The sequence below is a fragment of the Vespula pensylvanica genome, chromosome 23 (genome assembly GCF_014466175.1).
Source record: "Vespula pensylvanica isolate Volc-1 chromosome 23, ASM1446617v1, whole genome shotgun sequence".
NCBI classification, from domain to species: domain Eukaryota; kingdom Metazoa; phylum Arthropoda; class Insecta; order Hymenoptera; family Vespidae; genus Vespula; species Vespula pensylvanica.
The window spans coordinates 149,181-168,991 of NC_057707.1; the positions used below are offsets into that span (position 1 = coordinate 149,181).

The window sequence follows — 19,811 nt, forward strand, 5'->3', positions numbered from 1 at the left end:
CAGTCGGGTCCGGTCAGTCAGTGGTTACGGGACGACATGTTGGACGTATTTCTATGATTGCTCGCGCGCGATAGTATTCGTGGCGCGACTTTTCATGTTTCTCTCGTGCGTGCCAGACGATAGACGTGTCCGAGGACAACGTCGATTAATGTGAAGTGTGTTTGTGTGAAAGAAAAGCCACTTAGAGAGTTTGGCTTTACCAAACATGAGCTGGGGTACCGAGCTTTGGGTAAGTCTCTTGCTTTTATGCTTTTATACCACACACACGCGCGCATACATATATGTATATGTATTTTTTATAGATAAAGTATCTCTCTTTCTCTCTCTGGTCTTCACGTATCTTTGTATCTGACTTTTCTCGTTTCGTGAGAGTAACAGAAAGGCATATATATATGTGTGTGTGTATATATATATACACGTATATACGGTCATTCCTCTTCCCGAGCTACTTCTGGAGAAACAATCCGGGCGCGTTTCGCCAACACGTAATCATGGTGTGTATCCGAAAAACCAGTTCGTGGTACCTCGTTCCGACTACTTCGCCGTGCAGGAGTGTTTCGCCTTTTTGGTTGCTAGCCGTGGGCGATGTTCCTGTCTTCGTTTCTCTCTTTCTCTCTCTCTCTTTCTCTCTCTCTCTCTCTCTCTCTCTCTATCCCCCCCTCTCCTTCCTTCCATTTCGCTTTTACCCTCTCTCTTTTTCTATCTGGCTCCTTCTCCATCTCAACCGGGCGTGTGTGTAGTCTGTGCTCGGACTATCGTTGCCGTCGTCATCATCGTCATCGTGATCCTTCTTTTGCTTCCATTCCCATAAAATCTCAGAAGGATACGTCGTGTGGCGTATTCTTGCCGCCCGTCTTGTGACAGCTAAGAACGCCGCGTCGTTTTCTCTCGATTTTTTGAAGAAAATTCTTTTCCTCGGGTCTTCAAATCACATCGAGGGGTGAAGCTTTTTCTTTTCTTTTCCTTCTTCCCTTTTCCCTTTTTCGAAAGAAAACTTATTTAGGGTTCTGATCAGGCCAAGATGAATTTTAACTTTTTGTTTATTTATTTTTTTTATCTCTTTGTTTTTTTTTCTTTCCGATGGACATAACTCTGTTTTCCTGTTTCTATCATTTTTCCTTTTATTTATTTTCTGTTTTTATTTATTTATTATTATTATTCTTTAATCAGTTAAAACACTTAATTACACGATAAGGATATTAGAGTTACGCGTCCAAAGAACAAGATCTTTCTCCGATCTTTCTTTGATTTGGAAATGTCTTATATATTTGTTAGAAAAAGATAGAGAATGAGACACCGGTATATTATATATTGTCGTGCGCGTTGAAATTTCACGCGATAACGCGCAGACATATATCGTTCGAGCACATCGACATCTAGTACGTTACGCGAAACCGTGTGGAACGAGCAATCAAATCACGCTTTTATGTATGTATATATGTATGTAACGTATGTACATTGTGTATGATGTGTGTATGCATAATATATACATATATATACGTAGGACGTAAAGTGAGGTTAGAGATTGACGGATAGAGATTTTTACATGAGCATTCTCGATTGGATGCTGAAGGAGGGTCACGGTGAGTGGAATAAGGAATAGAGGAAATGGATAATCGCAAGAAAACACGAAATTCTTATATTCTTCTTTATTTCAAGTATTATTCGTATTTATCGTAGATTTAATATTATTTCTTGTTCTCTAGGTTATTGTAAAATTCTCTTATCTATGCTAGTTCGAGGAAAATATTATTATCGATTCAATAACGTATATAGGCGCTTATCTCTTTCTTTCTTTCTTTCTTTCTTTCTTTCGTGATTCATTTAAAAACTAGGCGCGTGCCACGTGAGTGAAACCGAGAACTGAAAGTTCATGTCGAGAACTTTAATACATGCATATCGATATCAAAGTCTAGAGTTTTATACGAAAAGTATTTACAAATTCATAGCGATTACATTCGAGTTAAACGCGATTGACAGATGTATACGATCGGTTGGTAAATAGAAAAAGTGAGGATAGGTTTTCGGTCCATCTCGAAGTAATTCGAATCCGAGTTCTCGAAGTTCTCGAAAGGAGACCGAGAGAAGAAGACCCCAAGAGAGGGGAATCGGCGGGAGGGAAGAGGTATGGTTACGCGTGAGTAACTTGTAGTGATTCTATCGGTTCTTCTTTCGCACGCGTAGGTTGTTCCAAATTCCTTTGATCGTATACGTATATGTATGTATGTACGTTTCTCTATCTTCTTTTTGCTTCTTCTTACCGACTTCGACGAAAATACGTTTCAAAAGAAAGAGGGAGAGAAGCTTTTGTTAAGATGCAAATTTTCATTCGACTTCATTATTTCTATCGTATTATGTTTGCTTTGATGATATTCTTGATATTTTCTTTTAATTTCAATCGATTTCCAATGAGAATGAATGAGAAGAATTTTATCTTATAGTCTCCAAGAGTAGATATTTATATCTAGGTTATGTCGTTTCACTTTTGTCGATCTTGCTGTTTCGAAGAATTATTTATTTATTGATTAATTCGTTTAATAGCTTTGATTTGGTAGTCTCAAAGATTTATAGAATATCTTCAATAATAATTTGCTACTTCAATCAATAGATTATTGCTGGTTCATTTCGTAATAATTTCCACAGAAGTATCTAAGATCTTTGCTTATTTATTTATTTATTTATTTATTTATACACGTTTATTAAGTTTACTCTTGAATTTGAATAATATTCAAGGTCTCGAATATTCTAATTACGTTATAATCGAAGGATTACGATTATCTTCGAAAGAAAGGAGATAAACGATCTTTTACCTCCTTATAATGAGAAATAAAATCTAGGAAGAGAAGGAACAAGCAGCTTAGCCTTGTATTCTATTGTTCGTTGCATCGTGAATTCTTAAGAAGGATAGTGTACCTGCAGCTTACGCATTATTGCAAGAGTAATCGGAGGATCGACAATTGCAAGAGAAATCGAGGCGATTTTATTTTTCTTCTTTTCTTTCAAAGCTTTCTTCTTTTCAAATTGTAGACAAATTACTTCTTTGTTTCTATGTATTTTCGTTTAATGAAATACATAGAATTTTCATTTTTAAAGTGAATATAAACTTGAAATCTTTCGTATTTTTCTTATGAAACGAGCATAGTTTATAATTTACGATTATATAACCAAAAGATTGACGCGTATTTTTCAAATAACCATATTTCTTACATCGAATTATACAATTTAAGACTTTCGAATGAATTTGTGCAAGTCTGACCTTGAAATTTAACAAAAAGGCCATGTATAATAGTATAACAATACTATAATGACTGATGAGATAATTAATCAGTGATATAACAATTAAAATAATTATATAAGAAAAACTGAAATTTGTTTACTTTTATCTTTGAATGGAAAAATATTGAATGTGATGAAATGTAGTTTAACGCTACATACAGTTTGTCAAAAAGTTATTATTAAGTTAGTATTAATGAAAAATAAAAAACAATACATTCACTTATCGACAAATAAAATAAATAAAAAGACAAACATAACAAAGATAAGGTCAAAAAGTTTCCGTGCGTATAACTTTATTAATCATAATAATTTTAATTATTGATCTTTACTTTAATTACCTCTTGTAATCTTTTTGGTATCGTGTCACCTAATTTTTCAATCATATTACGTGGGGTATTATTTCATTTGAATAAAATTTTGGATTTTAATTTTTCTTTGTTTTTAATATTATATATATATATTTTTTTAATATGATTCCATAGATGTTCCATAGGGGTTCATGTTGGGTGATCGAGGGGATGTATGAAGTTGTTTCGGAACATTATATAATGTTCATTCCTTTATTTTTTTTTGCAGTATATTTTGAATCGTTATCTTGTTCTTTTTAGATTTAATTTCATTGCACTACTACTTAAATTTTCTTGCAGAATATTAAGGTAGATATTTTCATTCATAATTTCATTAATAAATGTTAAATTTCCAATCCACGCTGCGCTCACCCCCAAACTATCACGCAACCACCTCCATGTTTAATTGTTGGATGTAAATTTTTACGTTCGTATATTTGGTTTTCTTCAGACTTTAGTGTATCCGTCTGAAGTAAAAATATTAAATATACATTCATCATTGGATATAACACAGAGGTTTTTATCTTTGTTAATATGCGAATTTGCAAATTCCAAACATTTATGTTTATTAGTTGCACTTATGAAATGTTTTCTTCTGTACGGCCATTATAATCAGCTTTCCTAAGTAAATTTCGAACAGTTTCAGATACCATTGTAATATTGTAGTCAGTTTCAATCATATCAACTAATTTTGGAGCACTTGCACATGGATCACATATTATTGTTCGCAAAATAGCACGTTAATAATGTGCTTATAATTTTTAAAATCTTCCTGTTCGTCGTCGATTTTGCAGTGATCAAGTTTTATAATACCTATCAAGAACGTACTGTACAAAAGTGTGATTTCTTTACAATTTGGGCAAATTTTCTTAATATTGCACCTTCTTTTTTTAATTTTACAATGAACTCGCCAATTGCTATCGGTATTCCCATTTTCAAGAAAAATATTGTCGCGTATGATCTTTTCTCTTTCCTGATAGACAAGAAACTAACTTGTACTTGACTTTGGAGCACTGTCTCAGTCTTGTTTGTAAACATTCTGCTGAATTCTTGGTATTACATTGTTAAATTCAGCCATGGAGACTACGGAGACTTTTCTGATTTTTGTTATGTTTGTCTTTTTTTTTTCATTTTACTTGTTGATAAATAAATATAGTGTTTTTTTTTTCATTAATAATAAATGTTATGTAACTAAATATATTCGAGTAAAAATTATCATCGATTCACGATTGGAGAGAAACAACGTTAAGAAAATTTTAATACGGTGTGCAGAGATTTTTTTGACAAACTGTATATCATATATACTCCTTTTACATATATTTCTTTTATATATTTCGATCATCGATCTAACAATAAGAATGAATCGAGCGAGTGAGCGAGCGAGCGAGCATACACCTTGCATGAAATTTCTTCTCGTTCAATGTCATCCTCGTACTGCTCCCTCCATGATGGTGGTGTGTGTACTCTCTATAAATAATTCATTCTTGCATACCGCATCATCATTTTTGTTCTCCTACTGATGATTCTTTACCATCCACTATATGCATTTCTGTGTTTCTCTTAGATGAATTATCTTCATTGTTAGTAATTAATGATATATAATTGTAATATTACAATAGTTGTAAACACAAATATTTTTAAGATTAAAATTCATCCATATTTTTAGTATAGATGATAATGGTTGGTAAAAAGTACAGTTTTGTTGGAAAATAATAGCACGTTAAGTGAACAAAATCTTTTCATTCACAAAAAGAATCCATTCGTATTCTGAAATATGGCGAGTAGTCAGGTGATTTCAATCGAAGCGCCAATTTTTTAAATAATTACATATTAGTGATATCTAGAGATCAATCGTTCTATATCTCTCTCTAACTATACTATAAACGAGTATTATCACGATTCATTGACGTTTTACTTATAGGCACTTGTGAATCATGATACAGGACGCGTTCATGTTTAACTGCTAGTTGCGACCGTTCGTTGAGAAAGAGCATATGTGTACACGTACGAGGGGCACACCTCGTGTCATTTTTGTGATGGTTTCAAAGCTAGTGGATCGTAGCCACCATTTTTTTTTAATTTTATTTTTATTTTTTTTTTATTTCGTCTACATTCGCTTGAATCAACTCGCACAATTATTAATGTCTTAAAACATGTTGATTTCTAATCCTACTGTCTATTTTACTATATTTATTGATAATATGATTTTTGTATGTTCATTGAAAATATTCCATGATTTGTCGAAATATGATCAGGACAACATTTTTTCTGGTCGATCAAAAGTCTCGATAGCCATTACAGAGAGCCTACTCGAATGAACAGAAAACTACCGCAACGTCGTAAATGCTGGCGATTAGTAAATTGGAATGTCAGAAATACCGGTACGCTGGGAATACTAGTGAGAAAGAGATAGGAGAAGGAGGTGGGCCTTGCCAAGGCACCTATGGACATTCTCTCTCGTTCGTGTACACGTGTGCGTGTTAACATGAGAGAGGGGGAATATAGAAAAATATGTTACACTGTATAGTTACATCATCGTCGTTCGTTTTTAGGAATAATGTCATTAAGTCTTATCGAAATAATTCCTTTTTACAATTTCTATTAGGCAACAAGACACTTTTAATCAAACTGTACCTTTGGTTAATAATTAAAAATCTAATCGAATTATTATAACTTTATTTATGCAATAATTATTTCTAAAGAAAATTTGATTTTTTCGAAATTCGCGGTTCGATATCATGTTATCACGTGACAACTCTGCCATATTTCCAAAATCACTCGGCGCGTGATTATACGAAAATAAAATTTTATTTTTGATAAAATAAATCAATACCAATTATAAGATAAAAACAAGGCTTGAAATCGCAGACGCCGAATTTATATTATTTACATTTGATTTTTATTATTATTTTATATATATATAATAGTTTTTCAAGATGTAAAAAATTATATGTTTGTCCATGACATCGACAACTTTTTCCGGATCACCTACGCACAGCTGCTTTATATAGTAACACCTCCGCAGAGTTATTATACTTTTCTCGAAGAAAATTGAAATCAAATGACGATGAGGGAAATTCGTGAAGGTTATGATGCACGTGCGACTTTCTCCATAACAACGAACGAAATTATAGGATTGTTGTTCCTAACGTTTGGAATGTGTTTCATGACGTGAGAACTATGCGATGTTTTTTTTTTTTTTCTAATATAACATTAGGTAATTTTTAAAACATATTTTGGGAAAAAATTAAAAACAAAGAGTATTTAACATTGACAATTTTGAAGAAAAAATTCTAATAAAATTCAAGGAAAAAAGAACAAGGACAAAAAATATATAAATATCATGAACTGCATTCGTATTTATACAAATCATTATGAATTCTCAACGTAGCTGCACGGTTAAAAGTGAAACTCGTCTGACCAAAACGCAAATGGCAAACGCGAATGAGCCAATAAGAATGAACGAACAAACGTACTTGAAATTTCTGAAGAATAATAATGCATAGAATCATGCAGAGAAGTGTCGGTAGATCGGTATCGATGATTTACTTCATATCTAGCAATAATTATGGTCGTAACACTCGACATACATTTTTCTCATCATCGTACCGATGTCTTATCTCACTTTCTTATCAATAGTCACATACAATCGTTTCTTCTTCTTTCTCTTATACTTAAGAATATTATTTGTGAAACTTTTTTTTTAAATCGGCTCAAAATTTCCCCCATTTTGATATAGGCAAACTACGTGACAGATCCGCTCGCTATATTTCAAAATGTGGAGATGTAAAAGTTTTGTTCTTTTAAAACAATATTATTTTTATTTAAAATTATATTTTTTCAAATTATGTAAAATAAAATATAAAAAAAAGCTAAAGATGATAGTAAATTGCTTGCCAAAAGATAATAATAAAAATAAAAGGAATTCAAAGCCAAATTTTTTATTTTTTATTTTTTCGATATGGTTAAATCGATTAATTTTCATGATCGGATGACTGTGAACGTAAAAAAGAAGTTTATTCCCCATGAGATATCTGGCACGTGTAGGAGAACATGGGAAAGGAAAAAGAAGTAACGTAGCGAGACTTTTTTCCTCCTTCTCTTTCTCTTCTTTTTCTAGAAGAGGGCGGGAGGGAGGGGGAGAGAGAGAGAGAGAGAGAGAAACGGTATGTAACGATCGTTCTGCATTACGATGCGCATCCTCGCATACGTACGTGCGCGATTCTAAATACGCAATCGCGTAAAGACGTGTGTGCCATGCATTCTAACGTGACACGATCCATGGGATTAGCATCACAGCCTCCGATTTGCGTGGAAAATTACTTACGATTAGATATATATGTATATATCGGATATCATATTTTAATATTATTAGACGGGGAAATTTTCTTTTTCAAAATTATATATATATATATATATATATATATATATATATAAATTATATATAAATTTTTACACACACACACACACACACACACACACACACACATTGAAAAATATTCGAAAGGATCGAGATATTTTATATCGAGCCACAAACGTGTGCGTGCGATGGCGCCAGTATCGAAATATCGATAAGTCCGCGTTCATGGTCACGTGACAAACTACGAGAAATATATACGGTAAAGTTTGAAAAGATTTGGCGGGAAAAGTGATTGAAGATGCGGTATCTCGTCGAAGACATTTTTATAGACCTCTTCTTATTCTTCTTTTTCTTCTTTTTAATCTTTTTTTTTTCCGATTTAAAGAAGATAAAGTTTGTTCTTTGTGAAGCCAAGGATAGGATATAAGAAGAAGTGTGATGAGGCACAGAAATCTCAGGGATTCCGGAGAGAGGAGAAGGCACTCCTTCTTTCCTTAACTAGCGTGTCCCTCTTGCAGCCGGTTTTCGCTCTTCTGTGCTTCGAGACTAGCTGCGTCAGGACCGCATTTCCTTTTTATTTATTTACTTATTTTTTATTTTTATATATATATATGTATACTTTTTTGTTTATTCTTCTTTTTCTTTCTTTTGTATTTTAGCATCGGTCGAAGAGGTCATTATTGAGGCGATAAATAAAACGATTTCTTTTATTTATTTATTTTTTAGAAAGAAATATTGAAATTTAATCGTTTATTTTGTTTCAATTATACGAGGGCGACCTTGATTCTTCTTTTGAAATCATTCTTATAAAATTTTTCATGAAATTTTAATTCTTTGTCGAATATAAACGAGATTTTCGTATAAATAGAAATATTTAACACATACATTATATTATTTTACATATAACATTAAATCTCTGCCTGTCTTTATTTAACATAGAGGTTATTTCGGAATAAAGTAGTAGGTATTAAAAATTCCTAGCTTCTTCGTTTTGGACAATATTTCAGAATCAGAATAAAGTCGATTTTTGAACAATTTTGTCCGTTTAGTGATGTATACACAATTATTTTCAAATAAAATTGTACTTTTTAAAAGTCAGTTTTATAAATGAAAAAGTATTTGTTTTAATTATATTTTAATAAAACTTAATTTTTTCTCTTCTAAAAGATTATTTTTCAATACATTTTTCTTTTTTTCTTTTTATTTACTTTTTTTTTTGTAACGAAACAACTTAATTTAATTAAATCTTCATCCTTTTCGTTGTAGTCGTTAAGTTAGTAAGCGAGTATGTTCTTGGGTGCCTGGTATTTATAGAGATTCGGCGCGATGCGTGGGCGGGGCAAGTTCGCAAGAGTACACTCTTTTCTTTCTTTCTCTTAGATATCTACATTGGTACTTGAATGAGAAAAGAGGGGGAGGAGAAAGAAATAAAAAAGTACAACTTTTACATATTGAGCGCGCGCGCGCGCGCGCGTGACATGTAGTAGACACAATAGAGAAAAATCAATGTATTTGATGTCAAGCAATAATACTATAATATTAGGATATATAAACATAGGGTGAGCTGAAAAGTTCGTAGCTGACTTTTAGAAATAATCTTTTTCGAGCTTTTATAGTATAATTTTGTTCTTTTTTCAGATTGTACAAGTCTACAAAATCTTGGAAAAGAATAATTTATCTTTAAAATCGTTTAGAAACTTTTCCATTCACTCTATATAATTAAAAATATTACGATCTATCGATTTATCTATTTATATAAAAATATTGTAAATATAAACTAAACGTTATACTAAAAGAGATTTCAATTTTATTTTTTTCTCTTTCTTTTCTTTTTTTTCTATTTTATTTTTTTTTCACATTTTCAGCGAACTTATATACATATATACAAACACCGCGCGCGCATGTTATGTATAGGTATATATAAAAAGAGGCACGATAAAATTCTTTGAACATGATACCTAGCTTTGTGACAGAGGAAGCATGGTTGGAGAAAGGGTTGAAAAGGTTCCTTGACACGATACATGTAACTCTGTGGCGATACGGTACGTTGCATCTCTCTCTAGCTTTGTAGAAAGCGATTCGTTGTAATCATATAAGCAACGAAGCCCGTTGTCTTTTCTCTAAGCAAACTTATCGGGTTTTGTCTTAGAGTCTGAGTTGTTCTCTTTACTTTTTCGAATAGTGTTAAGGACATTGACAATCGAATCAATTCAAATTATATATATACACACACACACACACACATATATATATATCAGGAAGAAATACGTAGGATTTTTTTTTATTGCGATCATTTTCTCAATTTGCATGATCGCAATGTATTTCTTGTGATTATGGTCAGTCTGAAATAAAAAATAACGACGCAGTCTTTCTCGGTTACTATCTACACCTTATTTAACGTTTCATGTGTTGTTGTCGCTCACGCGCGTGTGTGCACGTATGTATATACACTTGTTGTTTATTCTCAACGTCAGTACAGATGTAAAGATACGTAGCTAGTCTTGCGTAAGAAGTCAAGTGTACGATACTTTTTTTTTTTCTTTTCATTTCTGTTTTTATTATTTTGGTTCATTCTAAGATTCGAGAAGTATACTTTCAGTACGTCATTTTAAATTACTATATATTATTTTCTTTTTGCTTGATTTATTATTTTTTTTTGTGCATTCGCATGTGTGCGCGCCCGTCTGAGATATTTAATTCAGTCGATAATGTAGGAAGTTTTAATAAATGCTATTGAAAATATCGTAAAACATTTTATTACAATTAAAATGATAATAGTATTAATAGAGTAATTAAAAATATAAGTAGTGATTTATAAAAAATAAATAGGATAGAGGCAAATCAATATTATTACATTAACCAATAAATAATGTCAATATTTTTTGATTAAAAAAGTTATGAATTAAAGAGAGAATTATTTGTTGTTTATATAAAATATTGTAAATTTCGAAACTATCGTATTAATTAATACAACAAATCCCAATTTTCACTCCAATTATAATTTATATTTTGTTTCATCTGAAACGATATAATATCGTGTTCTAGATACAACGAATAGCTCGAAATAACACCTACGTTCGTTCATTTTTATCAACGACTGCATCCTCCAGAGATATCGAAGTTGAGATTATTTTGAGGTTCACTTTATTAAATCTTTCGCGCGCGCGCGCATACATACACACACAATATCATTTTCATGTTAAAACAACTTTAATGACAAATCACTAACTGTGAATGATTCACGCGAGAATTACGATTAAAAAAGTATACGAAAAGGTCGATGATTCATTGGTACATGTATGTATGTATATATAGATATGAAATGATCACGTAGCCTTCGAGATAACGAGTGTACGACCCCATCTCAGGAAAAATGATTTCGAGTAGCGATGGAGTTTGACGAGGGTACTCCATACTTCGAGGACAGGGTTGTTTCGTTTATTTGTATCAGGGTGTATAATACGTATTTTGAGAATGAATATAAATAGTTTAATTAATTAATCCTTTACGATATAATCCAATCAAGTTGAGAGATGTCAAATCACAAATTATGTCCAAAAAACGTACATTTTCGTGTTTACTTAAAATTTTTGTAGTTATTTAAGAATAAATCCAAGTTATTTAGTTGAAATATATATTTATAAAGATTAGAATTCAATAATTAGAACGCATTGATGCGTTATAAAAATTATTTCTTGTGAAAATGTAATTTGTAGAGTCAAACGTATCATTGCGTTTAAATTCAGTACGAGAGAAACAGTAGGACAAAACGTAGATTCTTGATGGAAATTTCTTAGACTTAGCTGCCTAGCCTGTCTTTTACCTCATCCTCGAATTATATTCTTGCACCATTGATGGAATGATTTGCTAAGAGATTTGCGTCATCCATTTTGATCGAGCTTTCGTCGAATAGAATGAGACAGCTCGCTGTATTTTATCATACCCCTCTCTCTCCTCATCTTTTAAAATAATAATAATAAGAATAATAATAATGATAGAAATAAATAGAATCTTTTATTTTGTTTGGGAACCCTTTGTCCTTTGATACGTTCCTGTCATGTTGCAAGCGTCTTACCACAATAATACCAACTGAAATATTTTACTCGACAGCATTTGTGAGTCGATTATATTTCTTGACCCGGGACAGCATTGTTAAGTATTCGACTAAACGTTTAGGTAATTTTTAACCTTCATTAACTCTCTTAATTAGATTATATCAATTAGATTTTTCAAAAATAATTGTAGGTACGATCGCGTATATATATTAATTTATAAAATTAAAAGGAAAATAGAATTTTCAAAGTTTGCATTGAAATTAGATCGATAAAGAAAATGAAAAGATTGAATTCGGCTGATAAAAAGGATCAGAAAAAGTTTCAATTCGATCGATTACATTTATTTGTAGTGAAAACTAAATAGAATTCTTTCATTCTTTTTATTCGAATTGTTAATCTATAGAGATGGAAAATAAAAAATTTTATTTAAAACGAAAGATCAAGATAAGAAAGAATCGAATCTTTCGATTCAGTCGATAAAAAGAATCAAGTTTAAATATTTCAATCACGAACATTTGTTATTAAAAAAAAAAAATATTTATTGTTTACAGAAAAAGACAAGCGTATTCTCCAAACAATCGGATTCGAACGTAAAAGGGTGTAAATATAAATCGTTTCGCGTCGAATGCGATTCAATTTATCTTTGATTACGCTCTCTGCGCACTTGTGCGGAGACGTCGGAGTCGATTTACGAGCTGCTATTAAAAGCTTCGAGAGGAAGCATCTGTTTATGCTTGGTGAAAAGAAAGCATTCAAATTCCGACATCATCTCGTAAAGATGACTCGATGAAAGTCCGTAGACAACAAATTTCTTTCTTTCTTGTTTTTCCTCTGAATCTTTGAATCCCATAAATTTGATAACGAATCATAGAAATCCAAAAGAAGAAAAAGAAGACATCTCATAATTAAAATCCCTATGATATAATTACGAGATTATAAAAATTTATGATTTATTTTGTCAAAAAAATACAAAAGAAATAAAAATAGTCAATTAGTTGACAATTTAATTATTTAAAAAAATAAAAATATACAATCATGTCTTTCGTAAAGCTTTCACAAAGCATGATCGTTTCTTTTCTTTTTCTTCTTTCGTACGTTTATTTAGCAAGGATGCTCGTATGTACTTAGAGGGAGAGAGGGAGGGAAAGAGTGAATGAGTGAGTGAGCGAGTGAGTGGATGAGTAAGCTCAGTGTGTTTGTAATGAAAAATTTGCTTCTTGAAATGATGTTACTATGGTTTCGTATTTTAGTGGATACTCGTTAATTCTCTCTCTCTCTCTCTCTCTCTCTCTCTCTCTCTCTCTCTCTCTCTCTCTCTCTTTTATATGAAGAAAAAGGGTGAATTAGAGGGATGGAAGAGAGATCCCATCGTCATCTTTTTTTTCGTGCCAACGTTTTCGATGCTCCTCGTATAACACGTATTTCTCTCTCTCTCTCTCTCTCTCTCTCTCTCTCTCTCTCTCTCTCTCTCTCTCTCTCACTCACTCTCACTCTTTCCATCGAAGTACATTGGTATAAAGAAATGCAGGATCGATAGGGCGGAGGGTGGAGCACCCCAACACAATTTCATGACTCATAATGCACACTTCGTTCGAACCCGTAAGCTTTCTTTCTCTCTCTCTCTCTATATATATATATATATGTATGTATGTATGTATGTATGTTTTATCCTTGGCTCGTCTATTGTCTTCGCACGCCTTCCACCGTGTTATTTTTATTACGAAATTACATAGCCATGATTCGAATATCTGACGATCGTACTCTCTCATTAACCATTCAGTAAGTTCAATTAGAATTTTTGGCAGGGAAATTTATATATGATGATTCATTTATTTTTATTTCTATCTTTATTTTTTAATTGATATTATTAATTTGTAAAGGTAGGAAACAGGAATTTAAATTGAATTTATTTTTTATCAATCGAAAAAATCGAAATTTAAATTCGATCAATAACGAAATATTAGTTTCAATTCGATCGGTAAAAGTAATTACAGTTTTAGTTCGATCGATAACAAAAAAATTACAATTTGAGTTCGATTAATTAAAACCAAATGTAATAAATTCCTTTGTTTATTTATATTATTAATTTATAGAAATAAAAGATATCAAAATTTAGGTTGAAAATTTGATATGAATAAGTCGAATATATATTCGAATATACATTCGATTGAATTAATAATTAAACTAATGAGATTAAAATAAATCAAAGAAAAATAAAAAACTGAAGAGAATATAATTTCAAATATTTTGATATCGAGCGAAAATTAATAGATAAACATCCTAAACAACTTTTCATTTATTTCTCCAAAAATAGTTATTATTCCTCGAGTAGAAAAATCCGAGGAGTGTAAAGTAGCAGGTTCTGTTTTGAGTCTCTCTCTGTTTCTTTCGTGTTCTTTTTCTCTCTTTTGACTTATCTATACATCTATCTTTTGATAATAATAAAAAAAAAAAAAAATAGACTCAAGGACAGTTTTCGTGATGTCAGAAGAATCAAAATTTCGACTCGGTCGATATATCAAAAAAGTTGAGAAATTAAATACTTAAAGTGACTGAAACTTTAGCAACCAATTTCCTTTTCAGATAATACAAGAATTTAGAATTTTATCTTATTCTATCTCTCTTTTTCTCTTTCTATTTATCTATATGTATATCTGATTCCAAAGAAGGACAGACTCAAGAACGGCCTTTGTGCCGTTTCAGAAGGTTAGATCAACGTGCAAGTGCATCGTTTCCCGAAAAGGTCGAACCAGAGTGACTCATCATAGAATAAAGAAAGACAGACAAATCGAGCGAGAGAAAGAGAGAGAGAGAGAGACAGAGACAGAGAATATATACACATTCGAGGCCGCGCAGGCGGTGCGTTTTCCACGTATCGACCTGCGGGACAGCAGAAACGGCAGGGATTGGTCGGGCAAAGGGCCGCTTTACGCCCGTTCACCCGGACTTTTCTCGTTAGAAATCGATTAGTGACTAGAGGAAGACCCCATTTTTTTTTTTTTTTTTTTATTGTCAACCATCTTTCTTTCTTTTCTTTTTTACTCCATCGGTGAAAGATCATTATTCGAATTAACCTGGAAAGTTTTTAATCTCGTTATTACAATTTATATGAAAGAAAAAAAATATGTATATATATCTCATGGTTATCAAGTTATTAGAAAGTTGAAAAGTTAAAAAATGAAATGTTATATATACCACTTTCTTTCGAATTTATTGCGCATAGTGTAATTGATCACGGAAGTCTATTACCTATCTATCTCTTTCTCTCTTTCTTTTTCTGTGTTAGTTTTGTATAGCTACATAGGAGTGCGTGAAACGTGTGTGATGTGTGCGCGCGCGTGCAGGGTGCTTCGGTTTACACTAACACTTGTAATATCTCCATTGTTTTGAATGATACGATAAAATATCAAAGGAAAAAATTTATTTGATTAAAAATAAACAATATTCTGATTAATATAAAATATTTTTTTTATTTTTTATTTATATATTTCCGAGCCCGCGTATAGAGAGAAAGAGAGAGATTAATTATTATTCTTAGCTGGCACACCCTGTATACATATGTATATACATAAAACTAGAATATATGATAAGTAAGATATAAATATCATTTTTAATTACGATTGACTGTCCTAATATCCACTATGACGCTCCCACAAAAAATTACTAATTTAAAAAAGATTATGTTTGTATCGTAATATCGATCATGTTAATTGAGAAAGAAAGCTAGAGAATACGTAGAAATGATGATTCAAGACTCTTAAACGATTATTATGTACTATTCGTCGTTAGAAATGAAAGTAACGTGTTTTAAATATTAGCACACATGGAAAGAAACACACACACATATGTATGTACATATTTAGAAACAACACGATCAGTTTCTGCAGCAACTAGTTAATACATACTTACATATACACATACATATATACATATATAGAAGAATGGTACCGTTTTGTCCTTAATCCGCAACTAGCGTAAACGTAGAAAGATACTATATCGTCCTTGAACGATCGAGCTCGCATTCTCCATTTCTTGTTTTGTCGTCCAAGTCCTTCAAACTTTCTCATTAGAAAATGGATAAAAATTAATCATTGTTATGCTGTTAATTAATGAAATATATCGTTACAATTATTCCATCAATTAATTAATGAATTGTTCATTCATTGAGGGAAGTTTACGTATTTCATTCAAAAACAAATTGTTAGGTTGTCCGAATAGAATTTATTGAAACGTTTAGTGTTGCTTGTATGAATATTTCTCAAAGATTTTAAAAAATAATAAAAAAGAGCTAAAAGTTTTCATTAAGTGCTCGAAGTTTCACTTTTCGTGCCGCGTCGCTAAATATCTTACGAAATTCTTCATTGTGGAGAACGAATGTGGAAAACTTCTTTTGTATGTGTGCAACATGTTTCTTTCTTTGACTTGTTCAATCATCAGAGATTATTCTCTTATTGATATCAGTAATGAGAATATAATCATTTCTTTGAAAAATATTCAAATTTCTTTCAGAATATTTGTTTCTTATCGACTTCTTATAACGCATTAATCATAGTTAAGAATATATATTTGTTTGTTAATTATTCCAGGACCAGTTCGACAATCTATCCCATCATACGCAAAAAGGGATAGACTTTCTCGAGAGGTATGGACATTTTATTCGCGATCGATGTGCCATCGAGGTGGAATATGCAGCCAAGCTCAGGTATCCATCCAATGATCATTTATTTATTTAATTATATCTCGATAATAAGAACGAAATTTTCTTCGAAGTTAATACATTAATACTTTGAATGAAACATCCTGTATAATAAGTAAGTTTCACGCACCCTACAGAGTTCAGGGACTCCAGTTGTAATGTTGGTAATATTGTATTAAAGGTCCCCTTGTTTGTTCCCTGAATGCCGGTCTATGTAGTGTGTATTACATACTTTTGTTCTCTATCGGGTGTGCTCTCAAGCTTAGTACGTATGTATGCGTGTATGTACTGACTGCTTTTATATATTACATCTATGAGAATATTTCTATCTGTGTGTGTGTGTGTGTGTGTGTGTGTTGATAGTCTTCGTTTCGTTTCATCGTTATCTCGATGTAGATAAATTGAAAATTCGTCAATAGTAGGCTTTTCTAAAGAGATCATTTACTATTTTAGGATATCTTGGGTTATCATATGATGAATCAGCTGTTAATTTGTTCTGAGAAATATTTCCATGAGAAATTTATATTTTTCAGAACGTTTGCAAAAGATTATTTTATCTTTTCTTTCCTTTTCCTTTTAATCGAAGAGTTGATCTAGGATCTTATTGTTTTATTTTTCATTTTTTATTGGATCGTAAAATATTGAAAATTCTGACATTACTTGGTCATTAATCAGCCCTCACAATATTTGTCTGTCTACGTTTATTACATTTTTAAGAACGTACGTTACATGCATGTGCACTAATTTGACATAATCAACTTAAATGTATGATACATATATCTTTGTATATTTACATAGAATCGTACGTTGATTATATGCCTTTCATTTTTTTCATTTTCATTTCTATATCGATGGAAACGTATCATTTGCGTTTTTTCCAATTATTATTATTATTCATACGTGATTTACATCATCTTCTCTAAATATTTCTCATTTGTAAATGATTATAATTAGATATAAATTTTGTTGAACATTTTTAACATTTAAACAAATAAATTTACTGACTTTCTATTTATGATTTATTCTTAATTCAATATTTTACATTGTTGTAAACAAGTTCATCATTTAAATACTATAAAATATTTTTAATATTTTAAATAAATATAAAACGATTCTAACTATAACAACTAACATAAAAGCTACTTCATTAAAAGCAAAATGGATTAATCATAGCATCAAAATATTATAAAATATTATTTTAATGATACTAAACTGAAATCATAGAACTTAGAATCAGTTAGATTTGAAGTCATATATCTAAGCCAATAATATTGTTCCGTTTCTCTTTGCAGACGTCTCGTGAAGAGTTATCAACCGAAGGAACCGAAGAAGAAAGAAGAGGAGGAGGATTATAAGTGAGTACCAGGCAGTCTTAGACACGTAAGAAGCGAGCGTGCTCTCGTGATATTCATGTTATCTCTCCCCCCTCTCCCCCTCTACTCTTTCTTTCTTTCTTTCCTTCTTTCTTTCTTTCTATCTTTCTTTCTCTTTTTTTTTCTCTTATTGGTTGCTACAGAACCGTTCTTAATGATCGTTTGTACGATGACTGACGTTGTATTGTAAAGAAAACAAAATATTAGGTCGACTTGAAAATTTTTTTATATCGTTCTGAATTAATTTTTTGCTTCCGTAAAGAAATTATTCTATCAAAATTGAAGGAATAATTATTAATATTAATAGCAACTATATTGTTATAATTAAGTATTATAAACATTTATTATTTCTTCTTAAATAAATAGACAAAATTACTAGAATTAATATAAAGTAAAAACTGTGTTCAGTCCTATGTAGAAAAAGAAAGATTATTTTTTCATTTAATTTATAATTCAATTTTCCTCCAATTATCTTTATTTTTCATTATAGATACAGTCCATGTCGGGCTTTTAAGATGGAATTAAACGAAGTAAATGACCAAGCTGGCCAGAGGGAGGTCATTGCAGAAAATTTGCAAGCTACCGTTCTGCGGGAATTGAACATACTTGTGAAGGATTTTAAAGAAGATCGTAAAAAGTATTTGCAAGAGGGTATCAGATTGAGGGCGGCTTTGGCTGGACAAATTGGTAATTTGGAACGAGCTAGAAAAGCATATGAGAAGGCTTTTCGTGAAGCGGAAAGAGCTGTTGAAAATTATCAGAGAGCTGATGCTGATTTGAATCTTTCCAGAGCTGAGGTATATAAACGTCGATCATATTTTTTAATAGATAAGAATCATTTTTCTAAGATTTTAATACTTGCTTCATGAAGGTTATCAAACATTGCTATAATGTCATAACATTTTTGGTATTTATTACAATAGGTAGAAAAGCAGAGGATGAATATGACTCTTAAAACACAACAAAGTGAAGAAGCAAAGACAGAGTACGCTAATCAGTTACAAAAGACAAATGATATGCAGACATTGCATTATCATACGTCCATGCCAGAAGTATTTCAGCATCTGCAGGTATTCTAAAAAATTCCTATCGATTACTAGGAATATTTTGATTAACATTAACAATATGAGAATATATATTAATTATTATCATAAATTAATTATTATTAATAATTTATAATATATGGGTACTCTGATAAATTCCAATCAATTATCAGGAAAATTTGGAATTACGTTAAATGTATAAACATGTACAAAAACTAATTAACCATTGAATTTGTTTTCGATATCAATATATATGCTTTGAAATGTAAGATATTAATATTCATTAATTCTATTTTCATAGGAATTAGATGAGAAAAGAATAAAAAACATGCGAAATTATATGATCAAATCAGTGGAAATAGAACGTGCAGTTGCACCAATAATCGCTCAATGTTTGGATGGAATTGAAAAGGCAGCGAATGAAATCAACGAGAAAGAAGATACACTGTTAGTTATAGAACGGTATAAAAGTGGTTTCCAACCACCAGGAGATTTTCCATTTGAAGATCTTTCTGTTGCCAAAACATATGATAGTAACAGTCAATTATCACAACCTGCAATGCAGCCAATACACAATCATCTGACAGTAAAGGGGACTGTATCCGGTGGGAAAATCAAAAAGAGAGTTGGACTTTTTGGAATTTTTAGTAGTAATAAGGTG

The 19,811-nt window shown here is 31.4% G+C and overlaps 2 protein-coding genes across 16 annotated transcripts in view; both read left to right on the top strand.

Moving 5' to 3' along the window:
• LOC122636769 (folylpolyglutamate synthase, mitochondrial-like) overlaps nt 1–19,811 on the top strand; it is a 34,633-nt gene that overhangs the window by 10,855 nt on the left and 3,967 nt on the right. For 3 of the 7 annotated variants that reach the window (XR_006329038.1, XR_006329039.1, XR_006329036.1), the window contains 2 exons: nt 9,439–9,457; nt 10,210–10,224. The exons of 1 other annotated variant lie outside the window; for it this stretch is intronic. The gene's annotated coding sequence lies outside the window, so the exon portion shown is untranslated. Of the gene's footprint in view, nt 1–9,436; nt 9,458–10,209; nt 10,225–11,142; nt 11,557–15,869; nt 15,883–19,811 lie in introns of those variants that run through there. 3 more of the 7 variants (XR_006329037.1, XM_043828370.1, XM_043828372.1) reach the window with 3 other exon arrangements.
• The window catches only part of LOC122636768 (formin-binding protein 1-like), a 27,005-nt gene continuing 7,194 nt past the window's right edge, over nt 1–19,811 (top strand). For 7 of the 9 annotated variants that reach the window (XM_043828362.1, XM_043828361.1, XM_043828359.1 and 4 more), the window contains exons 1-6: nt 1–229; nt 16,625–16,740; nt 18,027–18,089; nt 18,598–18,904; nt 19,031–19,177; nt 19,452–19,808. In XM_043828362.1, the coding sequence (XP_043684297.1) occupies nt 206–229; nt 16,625–16,740; nt 18,027–18,089; nt 18,598–18,904; nt 19,031–19,177; nt 19,452–19,808 (1,014 nt within the window). In that variant the 5' untranslated portion in view covers nt 1–205. Of the gene's footprint in view, nt 230–675; nt 941–1,835; nt 2,138–16,624; nt 16,741–18,026; nt 18,090–18,597; nt 18,905–19,030; nt 19,178–19,451; nt 19,809–19,811 lie in introns of those variants that run through there. The other 2 variants (XM_043828369.1, XM_043828368.1) reach the window with 2 other exon arrangements.